We start from the raw sequence: 27,726 nt of genomic DNA, 5'->3' as shown, positions 1-27,726 counted from the left end.
TGTTCTACCCATTTAGTTTTGATTAGTTTTTCCAATACTTTCACTATTACACTTGTCAATGATACAGGTCTATAATTGAGGGGGTCTTCCCTGCTGCCACTTTTGTAGATTGGAACTATGTTAGCCTGTTTCCACCCGTCTGCTACGATTCCTGTACACAGGGATGCCTGAAAGATCAGGTGAAGTGGAATGCTGAGCTCAGATGCACATTCTCTCAGAACCCATGGTGAAACGCCATCTGGGCCAGCTGCTTTGTTCTTACCGAGCTCCTTGAGTATTTTTTCCACTTCGTCTCTAGACACCTCTATGTGTTCTATGTTGTTCTCTGGAATTCTTATTGTATCTGGTTCCCTAAAGATTTCATTTTGTACAAACACACTTTGGAACTTTTCGTTTAGTGTTTCACACATTTCCTTTTCATCTTCCGTGAATCTATTTCCCATTTTCAACCTCTGAATATTATCCTTTACCTGCAATTTGTTGTTTATGAATTTATAGAATAGACCTGGTTCTGTTTTACATTTGTCCGCAATCCCTTTTTCAAAATTTCTTTCTGCCTCTCTCCTCACTGCCGTGTAGTTGTTTCTCGCATCTTTGTATCGCTGGTATGTTTGGGGGTTCGGCCTCTTCCTGTATTGATTCCATTTTTGTGTCTTTCGGTCTCTAGCCCTCTCGCAATTTCTATTGAACCAATCCTGTTTCCTAGTTCTGCATCTCTGTTTTGGTATAAATTTTTTTGTGCCTTTATCATATATTTCACAAAACTTGCCATACATCTCATTCACTTCCTTGCCTAGCATCAAGTCTGTCCAATTATACTCACTAAAAAAATTTCTAAGGTCACCATAATGTCCTCTCCTGAAGTCTGGTTTTTCAACTGCTTCAACCTCCTTATTTTCTTCCAGCTTATAACGCATTGCATACTTTATTCCCAAAAAGACATGGTTACTTTCACATGGTGTGTGTGTGTGTGTGTGTGTGTGTGTGTGTGTGTGTGTGTGTGTGTGTGTGTGTGTGTGTGTGTGTGTGTGTGTGTGTGTGTGTGTGTGTGTGTGTGTGTGTGTGTGTGTGTGTGTGTGTGTGTGTGTGTGTGTGTGTGTGTGTGTGTGTGTGTGTGTGTGTGTGTGTGTGTGTGTGTGTGTGTGTGTGTGTGTGTGTGTGTGTGTGTGTGTGTGTGTGTGTGTGTGTGTGTGTGTGTGTGTGTGTGTGTGTGTGTGTGTGTGTGTGTGTGTGTGTGTGTGTGTGTGTGTGTGTGTGTGTGTGTGTGTGTGTGTGTGTGTGTGTGTGTGTGTGTGTGTGTGTGTGTGTGTGTGTGTGTGTGTGTGTGTGGTGTGTGTGTGTGTGTGTGTGTGTGTGTGTGTGTGTGTGTGTGTGTGTGTGTGTGTGTGTGTGTGTGTGTGTGTGTGTGTGTGTGTGTGTGTGTGTGTGTGTGTGTGTGTGTGTGTGTGTGTGTGTGTGTGTGTGTGTGTGTGTGTGTGTGTGTGTGTGTGTGTGTGTGTAATTACCTAAGTGTAGTTACAGGATGAGAGCTACGCTCGTGGTGTCCCGTCTTCCCAGCACTCTTTGTCATATAACGCTTTGAAACTACTGACGGTCTTGGCCTCCACCACCTTCTCACTTAACTTGTTCCAACCGTCTACCACTCTATTTGCGAAGGTGAATTTTCTTATATTTCTTCGGCATCTGTGTTTAGCTAGTTTAAATCTATGACCTCTTGTTCTTGAAGTGCCAGGTCTTAGGAAATCTTCCCTGTCGATTTTATCAATCCCTGTTACTATTTTGTATGTAGTGATCATATCACCTCTTTTTCTTCTGTCTTCTAGTTTTGGCATGTTTAATGCTTCCAACCTCTCCTCGTAGCTCTTGCCCTTCAGTTCTGGGAGCCACTTCGTAGCATGTCTTTGCACCTTTTCCAGTTTGTTGATGTGCTTCTTAAGATATGGGCACCACACAACAACTGCATATTCTAGCTTTGGCCTAACAAGTCATGAACAATTTCTTTAGTATATCGCCATCCATGTATTTAAATGCAATTCTGAAGTTAGAAAGCATCGCATAGGCTCCTTGCACAATATTCTTTATATGGTCCTCAGGTGATAGTTTTCTATCTAGAACCACCCCTAGATCTCTTTCTTTATCAGAATTCTTTAAAGATTTCTCACATAATATATAGGTTGTATGGGGTCTATGTTCTCCTATTCCACATTCCATAACATGACATTTATTAACATTAAATTCCATTTGCCAAGTGGTGCTCCATATACTTATTTTGTCCAGGTCTTCTTGAAGAGCAAGACAATCATCTAAGTTTCTTGATTGTGCAGACATGTACAACAAAGTCACGGAATGAACACTCCAGTCTCTTGACAAATCAAAACAATGTGCCATGAATCTGTGACATCACAGGGTAGAAGGCACTAAAGTGGTGGACCCAGTGGCAGTCTGTACAGAATATATCTTACCTGAATGTTACTTGAAAAAAAAAACAGACACTTAACTTCGGAAATACCGGAGCTCCAGAAATAACGACCAGGATACAGCCCCATATAGGCATTAAATCGAGTGGATACTGTAGTTAATGCCTCTAACCTCTCCTCGTAGTTCTTATCCTTCAGTTTTGGGAGCCATTTAGTGGCATGTCTTTGCACATTTTCCAGTTTGTTGATCTACATTTTTAGATATGGACACAATACAACCACTGCATATTCCAGGTTTGGTCTAACAAAAGTCGTGAACAACTTCTTTAGTATTTCTCCATCCATGTATTTAAAAGCAATTCTGAAGTTAGACAGTGTAGCATGGGGCCGCTCGCACAATATTCTTAACGTGATCCTCAGGTGATAGTTTTCTATCAAGAACCACCCCTAGGTCTCTTTCTTTTTCAGACTTCTTTAAATATTTCTCACATTATTTATAGATTGTGTGGGGTCCATGTTCTTCTATTCCACATACAATAATAACATGACGTTTATTCACATTAAATTCCATTTGCCAAGGGGTGCTCCATTTACTTATTTTGTTCAGGGGCCAGATTCACTTAGCAGTTATGCAAGCACTTACGAACCTGTACATCTTTTCTCAATCTTTGGCGGCTTTGTTTACAATTATTAAACAGTTAATGAGCTTCAAAGCACCAGGAGGTTGTTTATAACAATAACAACAGTTGATTGGCAAGTTTTCATGCTTGTAAACTGTTTAATAAATGTAACCAAAGCCATCAAAGATTGAGGAAAGATGTACACGTTCGTAAGTGCTTGTGTAACTGCTTCGTGAATCTGGCCACAGGTCTTCTTGAAGGGTATGACAATCATCCAAGTCACTTATCTTCCCTATTATCTTAGCATCATCAGCAAACATGTTCATATAATTCTGTATTCCATCTGGTAGATCATTTATGTAGACAATGAACATTACCAGTGCAAGAACTGAACCCTGTAGTACTCCGTTTGTGACATTTCTCCAGTCCGATACACTTCCTCTTATTACTGCCCTCATTTTTCTATCAGTCAGAAAATTTCTCATCCATGTTAGCAGCTTACCTGTCACCCCCTCCAATGTGTTCCAATTTCCAGAACAACCCCTTATGTGGAACTCTGTCGAAAGCCTTTTTTTTTAGGTCCAGATAGATGCAGTCAACCCAATCATCCATTTCCTGTAAAATCTTTGTGGCTCGATTATAGAAACTGACTAAATTTCTTACACAGGATCTTCCAGAACGAAAACCATACTGACGATCTGATATTACAGTATATCGTTTTTTCCAGGTGTTCTACCCATTTGGTTTTAATTATTTTTTTCCAATACTTTGACTATTACACAAGTCAATGATACAGGTCTATAATTAAGGGGGGTCTTCCATGCCGCCACTTTTGTAGATTAGAACTATGTTAGCCTATTTCTACGCGTCTGTACGACTCCTGTACATAGGGATGCCTGAAAAATCAGTTGATGTGGAATGCTAAGCTCAGGTGCACATTCTCTTATAACCCATGGTGAAACTCCATCTGGGCCAACTGCTTTGTTCTTACTTAGCTCCTTGAGCATATTTTCCACTTCGTCTCTCTAGACACCTATGTGCTCTATGTTATTCTCTGGAATTCTTATTATGTCTGGTTCCCTGAAGGTTTCATTTTATACAAACACACTTTGGAACTTTTCGTTTAATGTTTCATTACATTGCACATTTCTTTTTCATTTTCCGTGTATCTGTTTCCCATTTTCAACCTCTGAATATTATCCTTTACCTGCAATTTGTTGTTTATGAATTTATAGAATAGGCCTGGTTCTGTTTTACATTTGTCCGCAATCCCTTTTTCAAAATTTCTTTCTGCCTCTCTCCTCACTGCCGTGTAGTTGTTTCTCGCATCTTTGTATTGCTGGTATGTTTGGGGGTTTGGCCTCTTCCTACATTGAGTTCATTTTTGTGTCTTGATCTCTGGTTCTCTCGCAATTTCTGTTAAACCAATCATGTTTCCTAGTTCTGCATCTCTGCTTTGGTATAAATTTTGTTGTGCCTTTATCATATATTTCACAAAAATTGACATACATCTCATCTACTTCATTTGATCAACCGTCACCAACACAACAGCCTCTCTACCTAGCCAGCATGGGAGGTTTGGAATTCCCCCTTCACCCTCCCGGGGAGGGAAAGTTGCGCAGACAGCGGCACGGAGGAGTGGTGACGTCATGCTTGTTTTCAATTGGGGAGTTCTGTTTGCTAGTTCGGCTTGCGGTTTGCAATTTTCAACCAGCTGTGTTTGTTTTGGAATTCCTACCTGTCTGGGTGCCTGACCTGGTAGATGGCAGAAACTGCTTCCAATTGCATGGGGGGTGTCTATAGGGCATTATTCCTTGTGCCTCATCTGAAGGGGCCAGGTTCTGACGCTGGTCCCCAGTAGGTCTAGATCTCCATTGATTCACTGTTGCCAAGGTCAAATATATGCACATCAGCCCGGTATAGCTCTGGGGAGTCTAAGGGGCTCTCCACAGAGAAGCAGAAAAAAATAAAATTCTTCACAAAGAATTCAAGCGCCGTCGTCACTAGGTGGGATACATTGGTAATCTGAGCGTACCTTACCCCGTGCCCAGCAGAACCCACGCACTAGACTCATACATATATCAACACACACACACATTCCAAGGCAAACTTCGTACACCGAGTCAAATTTAACCCTATCGCCCTCCGAGCCCTCCTATTATTGTCATAGGTTTTTCTCCTTAACAAGGAAATTGACTCTGCATACCGAAAAATCTGTAATCTGGGGCATTCGTAAACCGAGGTTCCACTGTACAGTAATTGAAAATGGGCAAAGATAAGAGACATGAATGTAACTATACAATAAGAGGAAGGCAATTACAAGGAACAATAATAAAAAAAAAAAAAGACCTGGTAGTAGACATTATCTTAGAACTAACTTCTGAAGCTCATGTGAACAGGATAACATCAGCATCATATAGGATTTTAGCACACACAAGAATGACATTTAAGAGTCTAAACATGGAGGCTTTCAAGTCCATATACATTGCTAAAATGAGACCATTACTTGAGTATTCATCTCCAGCATGTAACCCACACATTGTGAAGCATAAACAGAAAATTGAGAAAGTTTAGAGGTTTGCAACTTGATTAGTATCAGATCTGAGAAGCCTCAGCTATGAAATGATGTTTTGAGCACTCAGCCTCACAACCTTAGAGGACAGAAGAAACAGGGGGGGGGGTAGCCTATTTATATAAAAAAAAAACAGCGTTGAATGTAATAAAACTCCATTTTCTGGGTAAGTCCCAGAGGCTCCCCGGAGCTTACTAGGCTGATATGCTAATGTCAGACTTTGGCATCAGTCATGTGTATGGAGTTATTATCGGCCTACCGGGGACCACGAGCCAGAACCTGGCCCCCTCTAGAGAGGCAAAGGGAGCAATGGCATATAGAAACCCCCGTGTAATTGAAAGCATTCTATGTCTGCCATCGACCGGGTTAGGCACACAGAAAGGTAGGCGTCCCGAAACACACCCCCTATTCTGGTGAAAACTGCAATCAAAAGCAGAACGAGTGGATAGAACTCCCCAAACAAAAACGAGCAAACTAGTATGACGTCATCCGTCGTTGCGCCGCTGTCTGCGAGGCCCCACCCCCTCCCCAGGAGGAGAAAGGGGCAGCCCCAGACCTACCGTGCCGGCGATCCACAACCCAGTTCTGAGGCTGGATGTCAAAAACACGCGAAAAAAACGCCGACAGAGGGAGGGAGAGATGCCAGGGAGCCTCCGGGACTCGCCCAGAAAATGGCGTTTCATTACATTCAACGCTGGTTTTCTGGGGGGAGCCCCTACAGCTCCCCAGAGCTAACTACCCACAGAGGAAAGAATAGGGACCTACCCGGGAGGAGGTTGCTGCTCACTACTTAACCCGAAGTCGAGACAACTGGCTGACCCAAAGCGACACAGGCCCGACCGGGCCCAGGAACATTTACAAGGAAACGAGCAGCCAGGACCCTGTTTGACCGCCAAAATCCCCGCGCCTGAATGTCAACCCAGGACATATTGCCAAAGACGGCGGAAAGAGCCGCGAACTTGCGGACATCATGGGCACGGGGATAGATCCCAGGCTGGCTAGCCTTAATAACCCTGCGACCGACCTGGGAGACCCGCACCCGAATAGGGAAGAAGGGAAACTGGATCAACCCAAAGCGCATCCACGGACACAGAAGCCATGGCATGCAAATAACAGCAGAGAGCTGCATCCGGACACAAAACATGATGCACCCCCGGCCGAACCAACCAAGCATCAACAACCCAGGGACCCCTCCGGAACGCAGCAGTCTCATTCTTCACCAGAAAAGAAGGAGAAGGCTGCAGACGAACAAACCGATCACCCTGACCGAAGGAGCATAAACCTCTGCGCCAGAGGAGAGCATGATGCTCACCCACCCGACCCCCAGAGGCCACTGCCAACAGGAAAAGAGCCTTCAAAAAACAATCCAGAACCAAAGGGGCCACAACAAAACGAGAAGAAAGAAAAGAGAGCACTCTGTCCAATGACCAAGACGGCTCAGGCGTGGCATGAGCAGGCCGGAGGTGAAACAACGCCCAAGACAGCTTGTGAAACGGCGCAGACGTGACATAAATACCGAAAGTAAGCTGAAGCGGCTTTGCCAGTGCCGCACGATACAAGGCGACAGTGTTAGGCATAAGAAGACGGTCCTGGAACAACCAAGAGAGAAAGGACACCACCACCCTAATTGAAAGCGAAGTACAACGACGAAGACATAAGAAGAACTGGAAGGACCGCCAGGAAACTTCATACAGTACTGCCGTCCAGACGAAGCCCGCAGGTGGGATACTAATAAGGAAGCCACCTGATCACCATAGAGATGATGATAAACTCGAGTCAAAAATACCATACGCGAAGACCGGAGGAGAAGATCGAACCAGCCACATGACGTACCAGTCTGATCTGCTGCAAGAGGCGGAGTCGCGGAAAAACCTCCGGGTTCGGACACCGACCAAGCAGCGCCTGAAACCACGGCTGGGCTTGCCACCAAGGGGCCAAGAGGGCAACTCTCCCCTGGTAGGTCTCTAAGCGAGTCAGAACCTGGAGTAACAGCTGAACCGGGGGGGAAAGAGGTAGAGGAACTCCTACCTCGACCAGTCCTGCTGAAAGGCGTCGACCCTGACGGCCTTGCAGTCGGGAAAGGGCGCCATATACAGGGGAAGGCGCTGCGACCACGTCGGCGCGAAGAAATCCACCCAGGGGCGTCCGAATGTCTGGCAAAGCCAATGGAAGGAGTCGGCATTGACCGTCTATTCCGTGGAGAGGGGAACGAAACAAGACGGGTCGTCGGCCAAGACATTGGACACTCCCCGCACGTGAACCGCCAGAAAAGCCAAATTCTGAGAACTCAGCAGACGAGTCACCCGAAGCGACCAGCGCCAAACAGCCAAGGACTGCATCGAACCCCCCGGGTCATACTGTACAATGAACCACCGGGGAGCAGTCCGAATGGAGCCGGATCGTCGACCCGCGGGTGACCTGAATCCTCCGAAGAGCAAACCACACCCCCGCGAACTCCCGTACAATGCTGTGGGCTCGACGGAAGGACGGACCCCACCATCCCTGGTCGGCCTGGTGAGCACTGGTCACAAAGCCCCGGCCGAGAGACGACGCGTCCGTGAACACATCGAGCGAGGGCTTGGGTAGGTGCCAAGGCACTGAACCCCGAAAAACCCGAAGAGGAAGCCGGTGATGCAGCAACCGACGCAAAGCCCCCTGGGTCTGAACCCAGTGATCGCAAGAGAGGCGAAAAGGACGTCCCCGAAGGAACCAGAAGTTCAGGCTCCTGCACAGACACTCGAGCAACCACCGGGTGACCCAGGAGCCCCCAGAAACAGGCACAAGCGGGACCACAGCAGCAGAAGAGACTCCGGAGGAAGAGGCAAGGAAACAGTCCGAGAGTCCCACACAAGGCCCAGCCAGGTCCGAACCTGGGAGGGAACCAGATGGGACTTCCTCCAGTTAACCAAGAACCCGAACCCGGCGAGCTAAGAAAGAACCAGATCCCTGTCTAGCAGATAAGCGGACTGGCTGGGAGCCCAAACCAGCCAGTCATCGAGGTGGGTCAACACCCGAACACCTAACAGACGCAGACAGGTCACCATGACTCGCGTGAGGCGCATGAAAACACGAGGTGCCAGATTCAAACCAAACAGAAGACAACGAAAGCGGTAAGCATGAAGCCCCACAACAAAACCGAGCCAGTCCCTGAACCCCGGATGAATCAGGACGTGTCAATAAGCATCCTGGAGCTCCAGGGACACCATCCAAGCACCCGGCTCCAATAGGAGCCAAACCTGGGACAGCATGGTCATCTGAAAGAAGGGGCAATGAACCCAGGGGTTCAAACGGGACAAGTCCAGAATGAACAGCAGGTCCGCGCAGTCCCGTTTCGGGACTGGAAACAGATGGGAAACCCATCTGATGGATGTCGTTACGCCCAGGCGAACCCACTCTAAGATGACCCGACAGAACACGGGAAGAAGCCTGCCCCGCCAGCCCCGAATCCCCTGCAGGAAGAGGGGCCACCCAACGCCACTGGAGGCCGCGCGAAACGACCCGAAACACCCACAAATCATGGGCCAGGCATAAGCGAATTGAGCAAGCCTCCCGTCAATGGGGCGAACTGCAAAACGGCCGGCGCCCCTTACGAGACCCAGAACCTTGCACAGAGCGAACACCGAGCCGACCAGACGAAGGCGGGTCCGAAGGAGGAGCCGAACCCGAACCTGACACCAGTTGCCTACCATGACGAGAGGAACCCCGAGCCTTGGCACGACCCTTCCAGGAAGGCCCACCACAGGACTCCCGGAGAACCAGCAAGTCTGACATAGGACGGCAAGAAGCCGAAGCAGCCTGAATAATCTGCGCAACGGCTGAAGCCTCAAACAAGAAAGGGCAAAAAGGGGAAGACATCCTAAGACCCAAGGCCCAAGCGGATTCCACAGAAAAGGCAAGCACCATCTGCCAACATGCGAGCTGGGAGGCATAGAACAGAGCCACCACATCCCACAAGATTGGCACGAAAAGCTTCAGCAAGGCAGCCGACGAGCGAGCCGCCGAGGCCAAGGCGCCAGACCCAGGAACAGCCCCAAGTGTCCCCACATCCTTCTTGAGCCAGTTTGAAGACAGCTCCAGGAGGGAAAAGAAGCGCAAGGCCGCAACCAAAACGCCCCGAGTGCGCAAGTCCTCCGCCACCTGCACCGCCGAAAGGAAGGGAACCTGCACATGGAGCTGAAAGACACCAACAACCCGAGGAAGGGCAGAAGCAAACAAGCACTCATTGAGGTGCTCAAGGTCGCCCCCAAGAAAACCTGAAGCACCGTCGAAGCCTCACGCCACCAAGCGTGTGGGAATGGCAGGAGTGCCAAGCCTCCAAGGCAAAGACAGGACAATCCGCCAGCCAGGATGACTCCGGACCCTCGTAACGGGGTCAGAAAGGGAACGAAGTCCCAAACTTGAAAGCCGAGGGATCCATTGCCGAGGCATAATCCGGGTCACGCAGGTGGTTTGCCACAAGGCCGCCCGCACTGCAGCAGGTTGGATGCGATAAGCCGAAAACCTCTGGAAAGACGGAACCGAAGCACCTGGGAAAACACGGAACCAAACTAGGGGAGGGGCAGACACCAAACCCAACTCGTACGCTGAGGGGGGAAAAGAAAGCCCCACTCCTTGTAACAGTAAGCCCCGCTCAGAGGGTAAAAAAACCCAGGCGGGGTCCAGCGGGGCCCAAGGCCCCCAAGTCAGCCCCTCCCCAGCCCCAGGGTCCTCTTCCGCAGGACCCGAGGCCGAGTCCTCCCCCACAGCACCGACCCCACTAGACAAGGCCAGCGCAGCCATAGAAGCTGGATAGAATGAGGCCCACTGGTCAGACCCAGAGGCTTCGGCCGGGGGAGGAGACCCGAATGCCTGTCGCCACACCGGAAGGGGCATCCCCCGAGGCTGCCCGAGTCTCAAGACCAACTAACCCCTGCCCCAACTCCGAAACCATCAGACGTTTTGGGGCCAGAAGCAGGGGAGGGGGACCAGAACGAACAACAGGAGGGGAAGGACTAGGAGGTGCGGACTGAACCAGAGTTGAAGCGACCCCCACCCCCAAGTCCGGGTCCCTATAAGCAAAACGGGGCAGCCACGGGGCATCCGGATGAGCAACCAACCTAGCGTGTTGCAACAACCAAAACCTATAATGAAACTCCTGTGCAGCCTGTACCCGAAGATGATCATCCATAGATTGGGTAAATTGAGTCACCAGCAAGCAACAATACTCACAGGACTCGGGGTCAAAAGTGTCACCGACCCAACAGGCTGCGTGACGGAGGCAAAAACAGTGAGGGTCGCCCTGAGACAAGGGGACCGAACAACCCTCAAACTCCCACAAAGGGAGGGGGGAACCCGGGGTCACATCCATTGGGCCTACGTGTCCCCTAGGGGATTCCCAGGGTCCTGGGCGTTTACTTGAAGAGGACCCACGCTCAGGTAAACCCAGGCAGGGTACTGCTAACTGGCGCCCAAAACTACCAAACAAACTGTCTAAAGCTGAACCCCAGGGACGTGTATACTCATGGGGACCAAGCAGGGGGCACCACCAAGTATCAAGGTGAGGCCAAACACCAGTGGCAAATAGGGCAGAACCCCCCACCAAGGCAAAAAAAAAAAGAAAAAAAACCCGCAAGAGGACAACGAACCCCAAGGAACAGAGCCGGCCGCTGTGATGGGTGACAACTAGCTGCACAGCACCCTGCGCCCCTACCAGTGTGAAAACTGCCTCTAACCCCAAGGTTAACTAGGGAAGACAAAACCCCCAAGCACCCAAAGAGCGGCCGAGAAACCAAGCAGTAAAACGGACACACAGAGGCAGACCCCGAGGAACTTGTGGAAAGTAACCCCAAGCTCCAAGAGCAGTACTTACAAGGCACCTAGGGAAGGGAACCCTAGGCGCATGCAGTCCGAGTACTGAGGAATAACTCCTGGCTCTCACACCCCTGGAGTACAGCAGCCACACACAAGGCACAGCATCGCAAAAATACTGGAGCCAGAGCACACAACCAAGCCGATAGCATCAGCCTCAAGAACTGGGGTGTGGATCGCTGGCACGGTAGATCTGGGGCTGCCCCTTTCACCTTCTGGGGAGGGGGGCTGCGCAGACAGTGGCGCGATGACGGCTGACGTCATACTAGTTTGCTCGTTTTTGTTTGGGGAGTTCTATCCACTCGTTCGGCTTTTGGTTGCAATTTTCACCAGAATAGGGGTTTGTTCTGGGACGCCTACCTTTCTGGGTGCCTAACCCAGTCGATGACAGACATAGAATGCTTCCAATTACGCAGGGGTTTCTATAGGCTATTGTTCTCCTTGCGTCTTTAGAGGGGGGCCCAGGTTCTGGATCGTGGTCCCCGGTAGGCCCATAAGAACTAGATACACATGACTGATGCCAAAGTCTGACATTAGCACATCAGCCTAGTAAGCTTCGGGGAGCTATAGGGGCTCCCCCCAGAAAGGACATAAGACAGGGAAACATCAATGGAAGCTGGACATGCAATCGAGATGAAGATAATGCAAGGCAGTTCTCATTCCCTGTAGGGCTAGAAGGCAAGTGGAATGCATTACAGAATGAGGTTGCTGAAATTAATTCCCCTCATAATTTTAAAAATTAATATGATGAAAATGTTAATGTTGAGAGTGGTAACTAGTGCATCAGGTATGAATGGCTAGAAGATGGGGGCATAGAAAGCTAGATCTCACTCCTCTATATTCACTGATAGGTGAGCACTCATTTTGAGGATAAGAATGTAGGATTTGGATAAAACACGTGCAACATCCCTATCAAACACTACAAATCCTTGCCATCTCAACAACTCATGGAGCTCACTGAACCTGTTGCCATTGGAAAGAGCCAATAAAATGAATCTTTAAAAGGTAAATCCTGTAAAGAGCAAACTAAAACCTTGCAGAAGACAAGAAGTTTAACATATGTAACAACCAGACAAACGCTACAGGAGCAATAATTGTGACGTAAAAGTTGCCTTGATGTTCCGACTTTGAACGTGTTGGCAGATCCGCTTCCTCCTCCACACGCAGGTTTGAAATCGGTCCCCAAGCTCATGTTAACCTTTCCATGCCTTCCACCAATAAAGAACAAAAGAAGCCAAGTGGGCAGACAAGGTAATACCGTACCTGGGAATATCAAAACTCTTCTGCATTTTTGTGACTAAAAAGTGACGAGGTATTAAATAATAATGTTTAGGAACGGAAGGTGTTTTAATGAAAAACAGTGTGGAGAAACTGGGTAATTGGAAGTCATGGAAAACTGTATACCGACTGTCAAAAATTGGTTAAGATTAATTTGTACAGGGATTTTCCATTACACGTGGTTTATAATAATGTAACCCCATGCAAATTAAGGGTTCTCTGATATAAGAATGCATAGGCTAATTGCACATTACAAACATGTCACATCTTGAACTGGTCTCATCCTGCTGATGTAGCCAAAACCATAAACAGGAAGAATTTGAAGAGGGGAAGTCTGGGGACTACGTTTATGGTATTTGGCAGTGCCCCCTGGTGGCAACCAGGGGTGCTAGGTTGCCAAGCTGTTAGATAGAGACCGTACATTTAGTGGCCACGTAGGTTCACATGGATTAACAACAGATTTTATAGAACACACTTCTGTTGATACACTCCAGGCTGGATTGACCATATTGTCAATGGGAGGGGGGTGGGCCTAGCACCTTTCATAGCCTTACAGGGACTGTTTGAATAGTGTCTTGTGGAGTCAGTGCCTAGAATATTTCCTAACTAGAGTTCAAAGGACACTGCAGATTTTACCTATGGAGGTAACTGAATGTAATAACTCAGAAGATTCGATTGGCAAAAAGAGTGTAAAAGAATCTGAGTTAATGGCCAACCAACCTGGATGGAACCAAATAAAGTGTTGATATTATTCATCTTGGACCAATCAACAGGTGTACCTTGCTTGGCTGTAACTGTTCCTTGACTTGACACAATATCACCTGCAGGTTGCTGCAACAGAAAACAACTGTTATTCAGGGCTTCCTTAGAAGCCAGTGAATAACAAAAATTGCTGTAGCCCATTAGCTACTGTATTACTGTATATACGTGCACAGCTGTAGCTATATTTCTAATTTTTCTAAATAGCTTTTGTTTAAATTATTTGTCCAGTTTATTCTGTATCCATAGCTCTTTATATTCAGATCTGAAAGTGAATAAATATATTCACAGTTTGTTTTGTAGCACAAAATTGTTTCACAAGAGAGCGATTTGCAGATCTGCAAACTGTTGGAAGGTGTGAATATGTGGGGTATGGTACCAATTCACTCCTGTGGTGTTGCACCCATCACACACAAGTCAATGGTGAGGAGACCCTGTGACTTCTCACTTTTTACTTGGGCTTATCAGCATCAGCTTCAACCTTCACTTACCTGTACAATGTTAATGAGTCAAACATATATTCAATTAGAAAGAATGAAGACAACTAAAGCCTCTGTGATTGGGGTCAAGTTCACCAAGTGATGTGATAGTGTCAAGAATGAGACCTTTTCTAAATGAGAAAATGTTAAGGCAGCAGGTAGGTTTATTTAAGGGGATCATGGAGATTTAAAAAAAAAGATGCCTCTAAGTTCCAATGGGATTTGTGCTAAGACTAAGAGTTTGAGAATCTTGACAGTAGCACTTGGTGGCATCACTTCTCCTAAAAATATGCAAAAAGATTCCACATTAACTGCAGAGCCTGTCTTCACAAGTAAAGATAAGTTTGATAAGTTAAGCAAATGCCAAAGGCATCATCATGGTTGAGAGAGAGGCAGCAAACTGAAAAGTTTCAGAGAAATGAAGACTACTCACCACTGCAAATGTTTAATGCTGGTGAAAAAGTGGATTATTTTGTAAGTGCATGTCAAAGAACATATTTCACATGAAGTGAGATTTGCTCCAGGTTTCATGTCATTAAGTAATAGCCCAACTCTTATGCTTTATAAAGCTATATAGTCGTCCCAGCTTGGTGCCTTCTTTTAACAACTTACTTAAGCTTCATGACAAAGCTGCAGATATTTTAAGTGTAAATTTCTACTTAATCCCTCAGTCCCAGAGCCCTAAAAGGTCCTAATCAGAATACCCTACAAATTCACTGGAACAAATAAGAGGGTCTGGATAACTGCCAAATTGTGTTGATGATGATGATGACTGGTGTAAGAACACTTCTGCTCAGTCTTGATAATGTCATGGGAGATGGTGTACTTTCCTCACGTTAACCCTAATGTTAGTGACATTACTGCTCCTTAGTATAACCTTCATAATCCAGCCTATGGATCAGGGCATTACATCAACTTTTAAAACTTATTACACAATGTGAAGATTTCACTTATTTTTGAAAACTTGTATCATTCATTAATCATATCAAAGCATTAATGATTTAGAACACGAATGCATAAGAGGCAATACAGAGCAATATCCTGAATAGCATTTGTAGGAAATCGTGGCACGAGATACCACAATTTCTTCTTAAGGAATTTGAGAGACTTGGCAAAAGTAAGATATTTTGGAGGTCATTAAGGCTTACAATAAAGAATTAAACATTGATTACGTGGTTTGGCACTCCTTCATCCTGGCAGTTCTCTCCAACTCAATAATTCCCAGGTGTAGCTGCCAGTGCTCACTTTCTTGCTTGTTCAGGCTTCATGAGCACTCCTGTGCGCTATGTGGAAAGGTGGTGGTCTCAGAGAGAGGGAGCTTCTGCACTCTTGGCAACGTTATTTTGGCCACCAGCTCAGTCTTCCCCAGTCAGACCTGTAACTTTTCCCTATTTTTGGATGGCTAGAGCCTTCAGAAAGATGCACTGAGGGTGCATTCTCAATCATTTGGTTTTTGTGTACACAGTATTATTAACTTGTCTTTTTCAGACATTAATGGATTAGTCAGGGTTCCATGGCGTATTTTGCGTACCATGCCACTTTCCAAGCCAGGTAACCGAGTCCCCCTTGCCAGCAGTCTTGGCCCTTGGTCTGCTCTCACCACCTCATCCTTTCTTCATTCTCTTGTTCAGGTAACATGCCCCATTTTCATTTTTATATTGTTTGCATCAACATGAGAATTAGCAATGCAAGCATCAGAGGGGTCTCGGCTCAAAAAGAGAGAATTAGGCATAGCTAAATGCTTCTTTTTGAATAGGACCCTTGGATGCTACCAGTCCTGCTTTTGTTGTCCCTTCTTTCCCAAAGCTTGAGAGTTTGGGCTCATCCAACCCTGTTGTTGTGTCAATGGCATCACTTGGTGGCAGGTGGTGTAGCCTTTTATACAGCCCTTCTAATTCTTACTTGCAGGGAGAGAGTAGTCCCGATTCATTCCTTAATTTTAGAGCGAGCTGGTTCACACACACTGTGGTGGCTCAAGTTAGATTCACCACTGTCTTTCTTTCCTGAACACATTACAACACCACTTGCAATAATACCCTTCACTATGGGGATAAATATAATGAGAGCTTGGTTGGCAATTTGAGTCCTGGATCATAAGAAGTTGTGGCTATGGGAACATCCGAGAATCATGCTCAGAAAGAAGCATTTCACCATACTCAATTCTCTATTTTTCCTTTATTTCCCACGACATCAATTCAAGATCACATGAACACTTTGAATGCATAATTTTTCACGAGGATACAGTACATAAATTACCTGTCTCACCTTCTTTAGTGGTTGGGGTGACCTCATCTTTGGGGCATCTTTGGTACCTAGTATATTCTCAATCATAGAATCTGCACTCACACCAACCTAAAAATGACAGAAATTATAATATTACTTAGGGATACATGGGAAGGGTAAAAAACCAGCGCTGAATATAATGAAACACCATTTTCTGGGTGAGTTCCGGAGGCTCCCCCAGAGCTATCCAGGCTGATATGACTATCCCTAACTTTGGCATCAGTTGATGTGGGTAGAGTTCTAAGCCTACCGGGGATCACAAGCCAGAACCTGGACCCCCTCAGAGAGGCACTAGGAGCAAAGCCTATAGATATGCACATGTGATTTGGAGCATTCTATATCTGCCATCGACTGGGACAGGCACCCAGAAAGGTAAGCACCCCAAAACAAATTCCTATTCTGGATAAAAACAACGAAAATAGACAAACGAGCGGACAGAAGTTCCCCATATGAAAACGAGCAAACGAGCATGACATCACACGAGCCGCGCCGCATGTCTGCACAGCTCCCCCCCCCCCTCCCCAGGAGGGGAAAGGGGAAGCCCCAGACCCCCGCTCCGGCAATCCACACCCCAGTTCTGAGGCTGGATATAAAAATATGCGAAAACTGCCAACCGGAGGGAGGGAGGGTTGCCGGGAGCCTCCGGGACTCGCCCAGAAAATGGTGTTTCATTACATTCAACACTGGTTTTCTGAGGGGAGCCCCTACGGTTCCCCAGAGCTACTTCACCAAAGACGAAAAAGAAAGAAAGGGACTTACCTGGGAGGAGGTCAGTGCTCACATCTCAACTCGAAGTCGAGACAGGCTGCAGCTGCCAACCCAAAGCGACACAGGCCCGACTAATCCCAGGAACACTGACAAGGATCCTGAACAGCCAGGACCCTGTTCGACAGTCAAAAACCCCGTGCCTGAATGTCAGCCCAGGACATGTTATCAAAGACGAGCGAGCAGCAAACTTACGAATGTCATGAGCACAAGGATGGCGCAGGGTGGCTAGACTTAATAACCCTGCGGACAACCTGAGAGACCCGTACCCGAAAACAGGGAAGAAGGGAAACCAGATCAACCCAAAGCGCATCCCCTGACACAGAAGCCATGGCGCAGAAATAACAGCGAAGGGCCGCAACCAGACACAACACATGATGCATTCTCGGCCTGACCAACCAATCATCAACAACCCAAGGACCCCTCCGGAAAGCAGCAGTCTCATTCTACGCCAGAAAAGAAGGAGATGGCTGTAGACGAACAAACCTATCACCACGACCAAAAGAGCAGAAACCTCTGCACCGGAGGAGAGCATGAAGCTCCGCAACCCGACCCCCCAGAGGCCAATGCCAACAGGAAAATAGCCTTAGAAAAACAATTCTGAACCGAAGGGGCCACTACAAACCGAGGAGAAGAGAGATAGGAGAGCACTCTGTCCAAAGACCACGACGGCTCAGGTGGCGCATGAGGAAGCCGGAGGTGAAACAACGCATGAGACAGCTTGCGAAATGGCGCAGAAGTAATATCCATACCGAAAGAAAGCTGAAGCGGCTTCGCCAGCGCCGCACGATATGAGGCGACAGTATTCGGCATAAGACGACGGTCCTGGAACAACCACAAAAGAAAGGACACCACCACCTGAACCGAAAGCGAAGTACAATGACAGTCAAAAAGAAATGGAAAGACCGCCAGGAAACTTCATACTGCTGCCGAGACGAAACCCGCAGATGGGACACCATCAAAGAAGCCACCTGATCACCATACAGATGATAAACTCTAGTAAAAAAAAATAAACGTAAAGACTCGAGAAGAAGAGCGAACCAGTCCTGATCGGCCTGGCGGAGGCGGAGCCACGGAAAAACCTCCAGGTTCGAACACTGGGCAAGCAACGCCTGAAACCATGGCTGGGCCGGCTACCACAAGGGCCATGAGGACTACTCACCTCTGGTAAGTCTCCAAGCGAGCCAGGACCTAGAGCAACAGCAGAACCAGGGGAAAGAGGTACAGGAACCTCCTCACCTTGACCAGTCCTGCCGGAAGGTGTTGACCATGACGGCCTCGCAGTCAGGGAAAGGCACCACATATACCAGAAGACGCCTCGACCACGCCGACGCGAAAAAGTCCACCTCCGGGCGCCCAAACGTCTGGCAGAGCCAACGGAATGAGTCGGCATCGACCGTCCATTCCGTGGAAGGGGGAACTAAACAGGACAGGCCATCCGCCAGGACGTTGGACACCCACCAGACGTGAACCGCCAGGAGAGCCAAACCCAGAGAACTTAGCACACGAGTCGCCTGAAGCGACCAGCCCCAAAGAGACAAGGACTGCATTGAACCCCCTCGGTTCAGACAACGAACCACCAGAGAGCAGTCCGAATGGAGCTGGATCGTCAATCCACAGGCAACCCGATCCGTCCAGTGCACAAACCACTCCGCCGCGAACTCCCGCACGGTGCTATGGGACCCGACAGAAGGATGGACCCCACGCCTCTGGGTGGCCTGATGAGCACTGGTCACAAAGCCCCCAGTCGAGAGAAGTTGCGTCCGTGAACACATTGAGCGAGGGCTCGGGTAGGCGCCAACGCACTGAACGCCAAAAAACCCGAAGAGGAAGCCAGCGATGAAGCAGCCCCTGGGGGTCGAACCCAGCGATTGCGAAGGAGGCAGGAGGGACGTCCCGAAGGAACCAGAACAGCTGACCAAGCCAAACCTGACCCAGCGAGTAGACCATCATCACAAAGTTCAGGCTCCCGCACAGACCCTCGAGTAACCGCCGGGGAGAGCCGGGAACCCCTCAGAAACAGGCACATGTTGGATCGCAGCTAAAGGAGAGACTCCAGAGGGAGAGACAAGGAAGCTGTCCAAGATTCCCACACAAGACCCAGCCAGATCTGAACCTGGGAGAGAACCAGATGGAACTTCTGCCAGTTCACCAGGAACCCAAACCCAGATAGCTGGAAAAGCACCAAACCCCTGGCGGGCAGACACATGGACCGACTGGGAGCCGAAACCAGCCAGTCGTCGAGGTATGCCAACACCCGAACACCTAATGGACGCAGATGGGCCACCACGACCCGGATAAGACGCGTGAACAAGCAAGGTGCCAGGTTCAACCCGAATGGGAGACAACGAAAGCAATAACTTTGACACCCCACAACAAAACTGAGTCAACCCCCTGAACCTCAGATGGATCAGGACATGCCAATACGTGTCCTTGAGGTCCAGGCACACCATCCAAGCACCCGGCTCCAACAGAAGCTGGATCTGGGACAGAGTGGTCATTCGAAAGGAGGGGCAAGAAACCCAGGGGTTCAGATAGGACAAGTCCAGAATGAACCGCAGGTCCGTTCAGTCCCGTTTCGGAACTGGAAACAGGTGGGAAATCCACCCGAGACATATTGCTTTTCGAACACACCCCAAGTGCACCCACTCCAAGATGACCCAACAGAGCGCAAGAGAAGAAGCCTGCCCTGCAAGCCTCGAACCCCCCCGGAGGAGGAGGAGCCACCCAACGCAACCGCAGGCCGCGAAAAATGACCCGAAAGCTCACGAATCGTGAGACCAGGCGTGAGCGAACAGAGCAAGCCTCCCCCCTCATTGCCCCATCAATGGGGCGAAGCGAAAAAAGGGCCAATGCCCCTGACAAGAACCCAACCTGAGCACAGAGTGAGCACCGAACCGACGAGGTGCAGCTGGGACCGAAGGCATGCCAGGCATCAGCTCCGAAACTGGCCCCTGTGGCCCACCCCGACGAGAGGAACCACGAGCCCTGGCACAACCCCTCCGGGATGAACCCAACCGGGACCCCTGGAGACCAACAAGTCAGACATCGGGCGGCAGCTGGAAGAATCCGCTTGCATATACAGTGGAACCTCTATTAACGAGTGGCTCTATTAACGAGTTTTTCCAGTAACGAGCAAGCCACTCGCAGCAAATTTGTCTCTATTGACGAGCTCGTCTCTATTAACGAGTGAAACCACATGGCGCTTCCTAGCGTCTCGCGGGTTCTCGCAAATTCTTGGACGCCTCCGACGCCAGTGTTGTTGTTGTATCTCACACGACAAGCATCCCTCTGGATTTATTTGCGCTTTTCTCTGTGTTTTTGTGGTTTGGTGACTGCAATTTGTAACACACGATGTCGCCAAAGAAGCTGGTTGCTAAAGACAGTGTTGGCAAGGGGAAGAAAGCAACAATTACTGTTGAAGTGAAGAAGGAAATAATAGCAAAGCACGAGCGTGGTGTGCGTGTGGTTGATCTCGTCAGGGAGTATGGCAGGACCTCATCAACGATTTGTACCATTCTGAAGAGGAAGGAACAATTTAAGACGCTTGAGGTGGCTAAAGGAGTTACCAAGGTTAACAAGAAACGTCCACAAATCCTAGAAGAGGTTGAAAAGCTACTGCTAGTCTGGATGAATGAAAGGCAATTGCATGGCGATAGTGTCTCTGAAGCTCTTGTCTGTGCAAAGGCCAAGAAGTTGTATGTGGACCTTGTCAGGAAGACACCAGGTGCGTCGTCTGAAGAGGAGGAGATATTTAAGGCAAGCCGTGGATGGTTTGAGAAATTTAGGAAGAGAAGCGGTATCCACAGTGTTGTTCGACATGGGGAGGCTGCCAGCTCTGATAAAGCTGCTGCTGAGAAATTTGTACCAGAGTTCCAGGAATTTGTTGCTGAAAAGGAGTTCTTGCCCCAACAAGTTTTTAATTGTGACGAGACTGGCCTGTTTTGGAAGAAAATGACGAAGAGGACCTACATCACACAGGAGGAACAATCTTTGCCTGGCCACAAACCGATGAAGGATCGGCTTACTCTCATCCTCTGCGCCAATGCAAGTGGCGATTGCAAGGTCAAGCCGCTGCTGGTCTACCACTCAGAAAATCCACGCGTGTTCAAGGCATGTAAAGTGTATAAGGCGCGACTGAATGTGATGTGGAGGTCCAATAAGAAATCCTGGGTCACGCGGATATTCTTCACTGAATGGATCAATGATGTTTTTGGCCCCTCAGTGAGGAAATATCTTGAAGAGAAACAGTTGCCACTCAAGGCCTTGCTTGTGCTTGATAATGCTCCTGCACATCCTCCACAGATGCGAGATGAATTGTATCCTGAAAATCAGTTCATCACCAAGTTCCTTCCTCCCAATACCACTCCACTCCTCCAACCTATGGACCAGAAAGTCATTGCAAACTTTAAGAAACTCTACATGAAGGCCTTGTTGGAGAGGTGTGTTGATGTGACCGATAATACAGGGCTGACCCTCAAAGAATTCTGGAAGAACCACTTTAATATCCTGGGTGCCTTACGTTTGATCGATAAGGCCTGGGAAGGAGTGACAAGGAGGACCCTTAACTCTGCTTGGCGTAACCTGTGGCCTGAGGGTGTCCCTGAGCGAGACTTTGAAGGTTTCGGTCCTGCACCTGCATCTGCATCTGCACCTGTGGAAGACCCGGAAGTGCATCTAGTGGATGATATTGTTGCTCTGGGGCAAACTTTGGGTCTGGAGTTGGATGCTGCTGATGTGCAGGAGTTAGTGGAGGAGCACAGTGAGGAACTGACCACTGAGGAACTCCTGGAACTTCAGAAGGAGATTAATCAAGAGGAGGCACAAGAGTTCTCATCAGGGGAGGAGGAGGTACGGGAGGATGCTGCTGTCTCTTCAAGTGAGATCAAGGAAGTGCTAGGAATGTTTGAAAAGGTGACCGCATTCTTAGAAAAACATCACCCTGATCAAGCAGTGACAACCCGATGTGTGAACATGTTTAATGACAATTTACTGTCTCGTTTTAGGGACATCCTAAAACAAAGACAAAAGCAATTGTCAATAGAAAAGTTCTTTCCGAAAGTAGAGAAAAGAAGAGCCAGTGATAGTGAACCACAACCCGGTCCCAGTGGGGTGAAAATCCCAAGAAGAGAGAGCCCACCTGACTCAGAGGTGGATTCTCCTTCCACACCATAACCCCTCTCCTCCTTCCCACCTCCCCATCGTCTCCCTCAAGCCAGCAACGACTCTTCATAAGGTAAAGTAAATGTTAAAACAGTACAACAAAACATTTATAATTACATGTGCAGTATTATATTGACATTAAAAAATGTCATACAAGTATGGATGTTTTTGGGAGTGGAACGGATTAAATTTATTTCCTTTATTTTAAATGGGGAAATTTGTTTCCAAAGACGAGTTTTCCAGGTAAGGAGCTCGGTGCCAGAACGGATTAAACTCGTTAATAGAGGTTCCACTGTACATCTCGACCCAACACGACAAACACCCAACAACAAGAGTGCTGGGAAGACGGGACACCACGAGCGTAGCTCTCATCCTGTAACTACACTTAGGTAATAGGTAATTACCCCCAAGTCCGGGTCCCTATAAGCAACAAGGGAACAGAGCAACCCTCAAACTTGCACAAGGTGAGAGGAGACTCGGGAGTCGCATCCATTGGACCCGAGTGCCACCGTGGGGTTTCCTAGGGCCCCTAGACTGGGTCTGCTAATGGTAATCCCAGGCAGGGTACTGCTAACCGGTGCCCAAGCTGAACCCCCGGGACGTGTCCACCCACGAAGGCGAAGCAGGGGATACCACCAAACATCAGTAACCCTAGAATAAGGGGGAAGGAACACTAAGGCAGACGCCTCCACCAGGCAAAAAGAAAAAGAAAAAAACCTTGCAAGAGGACAGCGTACCCAGAAGGAACAGAACCAGCCACTGTTATATGTGAAAACTAGCTGCGCAGTACCCCGCACCCCTACCAGTCCAAAAACTACCACTTACCCCAAGGTAAACAAGGGCGGAAACCCAAAATACTCAGTGCGGTCAATTGACAAGCAGCAAAAGACCAACAGAGGTAGACCCAAGGTGACTTTTGAAAGATAACCCCCAAACCCCAAGGGCAGTACTTACAGGGCACGTAGGGAAGGGAACCCTGAACGCATGCAGCCTGAGTACCTAGGAATATTACTGCCAGCTCGGATGCCACCGTAAAAGTAGTACTTTACCAAGGCACAACACAAGAGTCTGGAGCTGGAGCCACACGACCGTGATGCCTCACATCATCCAAGAAACTGAGGTGTGGATCGCTGGTGCGGGGGTCTGGGGCTCCCCATTCCCCCCTTCCAGGGAGGGGGGAGCTGCGCAGGCATGCAGCGCGGCTCGTGTGACATCACTCTCATTTGCTCATTTTTATTTAGGGAGGTTTGTCCACTCGTTTGTCTATTTTCATAGTTTTTAACCAGAATAGGGGTCTGTTTTGAGGCACTTACCTTTTGGATGCCTGTCCCGGTTGATGGCAGATATAGAATGCTCCAAATCACATGTGGATTTCTAAAGGTCATTGCTCCTCATGCCTCTCTGAGGGGGGCCAGGTTCTGGCTCGTGATCCCCGGTAGGCCTAGAACTCCACCCACATCATCTGATGCCAAAGTTAGGGATAATCATATCAGCCTGGATAGCTCCGGGGAGCAGTAGGGGCTCCCCCTAAAAATAATTTTTAATAAAATCTTTTAAATAAGGCTTCAAGTGAATACGAAAACCACTTTTTAAACGGTTCATTTGGCTGCTTCCAAAAGAAATATCCCACAAGCACTTTCTAAATGCCTCTTCAGGATCATAATAGGTACAATGCTAGGGAGTATTGAAGAATATATCAGTTTAGCTACTAATATACCATAAGAGCTTAAAAAAAAAAAAAAATTATGACAACCCCCTCCCTCCTTCAGAATCACTCCTTGGCTCTGTGCCTTGCCATGCATGTGTGAGTTGCAACAGGACCATTTCTCAACATTTATTTTTGGCACCCAATCATTATTTGTTTTATGCTGCTGTAATTCTCCTCCGAGTTCTCACTGCAATACATTTACAATTCATCTCAAGGTTTCTCCAGAACTTGGGCATTTCTGCTGTGCACGTATTATTGGTCTTATATTATTGTCTAATTCCTTTCATTCTATATGCATTATATAGATAAGCCAATTATTTCACCCAACTGGATGTTTCGATTCTATATTATGCAGATTCTACCTAGCTATTTCAGCATTTCAATAAGCAAGACCATGTACTCTACTGTTATAAATTTTTGGGTAAACTGGATACAAGCCAAAATATTAGCCCTTAAGTTGACCAGACCACACACTAGAAGTTGAAGGGACGACGACGTTTCGGTCCGTCCTGGACCATTCTCAAGTCGATTAAGAGAATGGTCCAGGACGGACCGAAACGTCGTCGTCCCTTCAACTTCTAGTGTGTGGTCTGGTCAACTTACTTCAGCCACGTTATTGTGACTCATCGCCTGCATTAGCCCTTAAACTGCGCAAAACATCATATGATGTCCTTAGTAACTGTCGATAAATTGCGCACGACATCATATGATATTTGCGAGTCACAAGATTTAAAAGTCTTGCGGCTACACAGGGTTCACATCAGCTTCCTCAGGACTCTTGTAAACAGACGCCATTTTTTTTTTTTAATCGTGGGCAACATTCCTGGGTGTGGAAGCTTCAGTACTGAGTGAGCCACCAAGGCTGGCACAGCACAGCACAGAAGACCCCTGACTGTGATAAAAAAAAAACAGCGTTGAATGTAATGAAACGCCATTTTCTGGGTGAGCCCCAGAGGCTCCCTGGAGCTTATTGGGCTAATGTATGTTATATTAGACCGGGACATTAGCTATGGAGTTCAGACCAACCAGGGACCAGCGCCAGAACCTGGCCCCTTCAGAGAGGTTTCAGGGAGCAATGGCCCTCGAAAACCTCCTTGTGGTTGGGGTTTTCCTTATCTGCCATCGACCGGGATTAGGCACCCAGAAAGGTAGGCATAACAAAACAAACCCCACATGGTAAAAAACTAAAACAGAAAACCGAACAGAGAGGTAGAAACTCCCTACAATCCCAAGGAAACAAGCAAACATCACACTTTACTGCCACACTGATCGTCCGAGCAGCCCTCCCCGCCTCGAGAGGGGGAGGGGGGAGCCCCGGACCTCAACGCGCCGGCTGCCTAGCATCAGATCAAAAGCTAAGCTTCAACCAACGCAAAAGAAAAACTCCGACCGATGGGAGGGAGGGATGCCAGGGAGCCTCCGGGGCTCACCCAGAAAATGGCGTTTCATTACATTCAACGCTGGTTTTCTGTGGGGAACCCCTATGGTTCTCTGGAGCTTTATACCCAAAGAGAAGGAAAAGAAAGGGCCGACCCAGGAGGCGACCGCCACAAACTACACAATGCGAAGTCGAGACAACAGACTGCAACCTACAACCCAAGGCAATAAGAACGCACAGGAGCAGACACGCGCACAAAGAACAGGCGGCCAGGAACCTGTGCGACCCTCAAATCCTCGTGCCCGAAATGAGCCCTAGACGTCACCAACACGGCAGCGAAAGCTGCAAACGTCTGAACAGCATGGGCGCAAGGATAGACTGCAGGCTGCTAGACTTAAAAACTCTGCAGACGACCTGGGAGACCCAAGCCCTGAAACAGGGAACGAGGGGAACCGGAGAAACCCAAAGCGCATCCCCAGACACGGTACACAGGTAACGGCAAAGAGGCACAACCAGACAACACAGGATACACCCCCGGCTGAACCAATCAAGCATCAATAACCCAAGGACCCTTCCGGAAAGCAGCAGTCTCGACCGTCGCCAGAAGGACGGAGAAAGGCTGCAAACATACAAACCTACCACCAGTACCAAAAGAGCAGAAACCCCAGCACCGGAAGAGAGCCGGAAGCTCCCCGACCCGACCTGCAGAGGCCCATGCCAACAAAATACGGCCTATGAAATCAAACTTGAACCGATGGGGCTACAAACTGAGGAGAAGAAGATTAGAGGGCACCCTGATCAAGGACCAGGACGGCTCAGGCGACGCATGAGCAGGCCGGAGGTGAAACAAAACACGAGAAAGCGTACGGAACAGGGCGGATGTGACGTCCACCCCGTTCGCAAGCTGGAGTGGCTCCGCCAGCGCCGCATGAAACGAGGCGACAGTAAGAATCACCAAATAACTGTAGTCCTGACAACCCAAGAAAGGACAAGACAACCCGATGCGAAAGAGAAGACAACCTACAAAGAGCAAGAAAAAGGTGAATAGAAACACCAGGAACGTCATACTGTCGCCGAGACGAAGCTCACAGGTGGGACACCATCAACGAAACCACCTGATCACCATAGAGATGGTGATAAACCAGACGCGAAGAGCCGAAGAGAAGGCCAAACCAGCCATGTACAAGACCGGTTCGACCTGCCGAAAGAGGCGGAGCCGCGGGAAAACGCCCCGGGGTTCGGACACCTATCAAGCAGCGTCTGAAAATAAAGCTGGGCCAGCCACCAAGGGACCATGAGGACTACTCTCCTTGGGAATGGACTCCAACCGAGCCAGAACCCGAAGCAACAGCTGGACCGGGAAAGAGGAACAGGTACCCCCCACTTCGACCAGTCTAGCCGAATGGCATCCACCGCCATTCGGGTAAGGGCACCACATAGAATGGGCGATGCCGAGACCACGCCAACGCGAAGATGTTCATGGCCAGTCCATACGTTCGGCAGAGCCAATGAAACGAGTTGGCAACAACCGGCCAATCCACGAACAGAGGAATGAACCGAGACAGGCTGTCCGCCAGGACACAGGACACACCCCGGACATGAACCTCACAGCTAGCCAAACCCCAAGAATCCAGCAAACGAGCCACTCGAAGGGACCAACCCCAAAGGTCAAACACCTAAGAGAAACCCCAAAGTTCCGGCAAAGAACCACCAGAGAACAGTCTGAATGGAGCTGGATGGTAGAGCACCGAGTGACCTGAACCCTCCGAAACGCAAACCAGACAGCCACGAACTCCCGAACCATGCTGTGAGCCCGACGGACGGACAGACCCCACCATCTCCAGCCAACTTCCAGTCGAGAGATGACCCGTCCGTAAACAAATCGAGCGAAGGCTCGGGGAGGTGCCAAGGCACCGAACCCCGAAAAACCCCAAAGAGGAAGTGCTGAGAGAGAATGTGCACCTGAGCCCAGCATTCCAATTCAACTGTTTTTCAGGCATCACTGTGTGAAGGAGTTGTAGCTGTGTGGAAACAAGCTAACATCGTTCCAATCTACAAAAGTGGCAGCAGGGAAGACCCCCCTTCCCTCAATTATAGAACTGTATCATTGACAAGCGTAATTGTCAAAATATTGGAAAAAATAATTAAAACTAAATGGGTAGAACACCTGGAGAAAAACAATATAATATCAGACAGACAGTATGGTTTTCAATCTGGAAGATCCTGTGTAACAAATTTACTCATTTTCTATGATCAAGTCAGACAGATTTTACAGGAAAGAGATGGTTGGGTTGACTGCATCTATCTGGACCTAAAAAAAAAGGCTTTCGACAGAGTTCCACATAAGAGGTTGTTCTGGAAACTTAAACATATTGGAGGGGTGACAGGTAAGCTTCTAACATAGATGAAAAACTTCCTAACCGATAGAAAAATGAGGACCGTAATCAGAGGCAATGT

General features: G+C 48.3%; 1 protein-coding gene across 11 annotated transcripts in view; it reads right to left on the bottom strand.

The window, feature by feature from the left end:
- Positions 1-27,726, bottom strand: part of LOC123762802 (synergin gamma) — a 156,460-nt gene that overhangs the window by 85,833 nt on the left and 42,901 nt on the right. For 6 of the 11 annotated variants that reach the window (XM_069332212.1, XM_069332222.1, XM_069332216.1 and 3 more), the window contains 2 exons: positions 16,238-16,324; positions 13,455-13,565 (listed from right to left, as the gene is read on the bottom strand). In XM_069332212.1, coding sequence (XP_069188313.1) covers positions 13,455-13,565; positions 16,238-16,324 — 198 coding nt within the window. Of the gene's footprint in view, positions 1-13,454; positions 13,566-16,228; positions 16,325-27,726 lie in introns of all 11 variants that reach the window. The other 5 variants (XM_069332218.1, XM_069332221.1, XM_069332220.1 and 2 more) reach the window with 2 other exon arrangements.

The sequence above is a fragment of the Procambarus clarkii genome, chromosome 27 (genome assembly GCF_040958095.1).
Source record: "Procambarus clarkii isolate CNS0578487 chromosome 27, FALCON_Pclarkii_2.0, whole genome shotgun sequence".
NCBI lineage: Eukaryota > Metazoa > Arthropoda > Malacostraca > Decapoda > Cambaridae > Procambarus > Procambarus clarkii.
The sequence above is the reverse complement of the archived record's forward strand: the minus strand, read 5'-3'. Positions and strand labels throughout refer to the sequence as shown.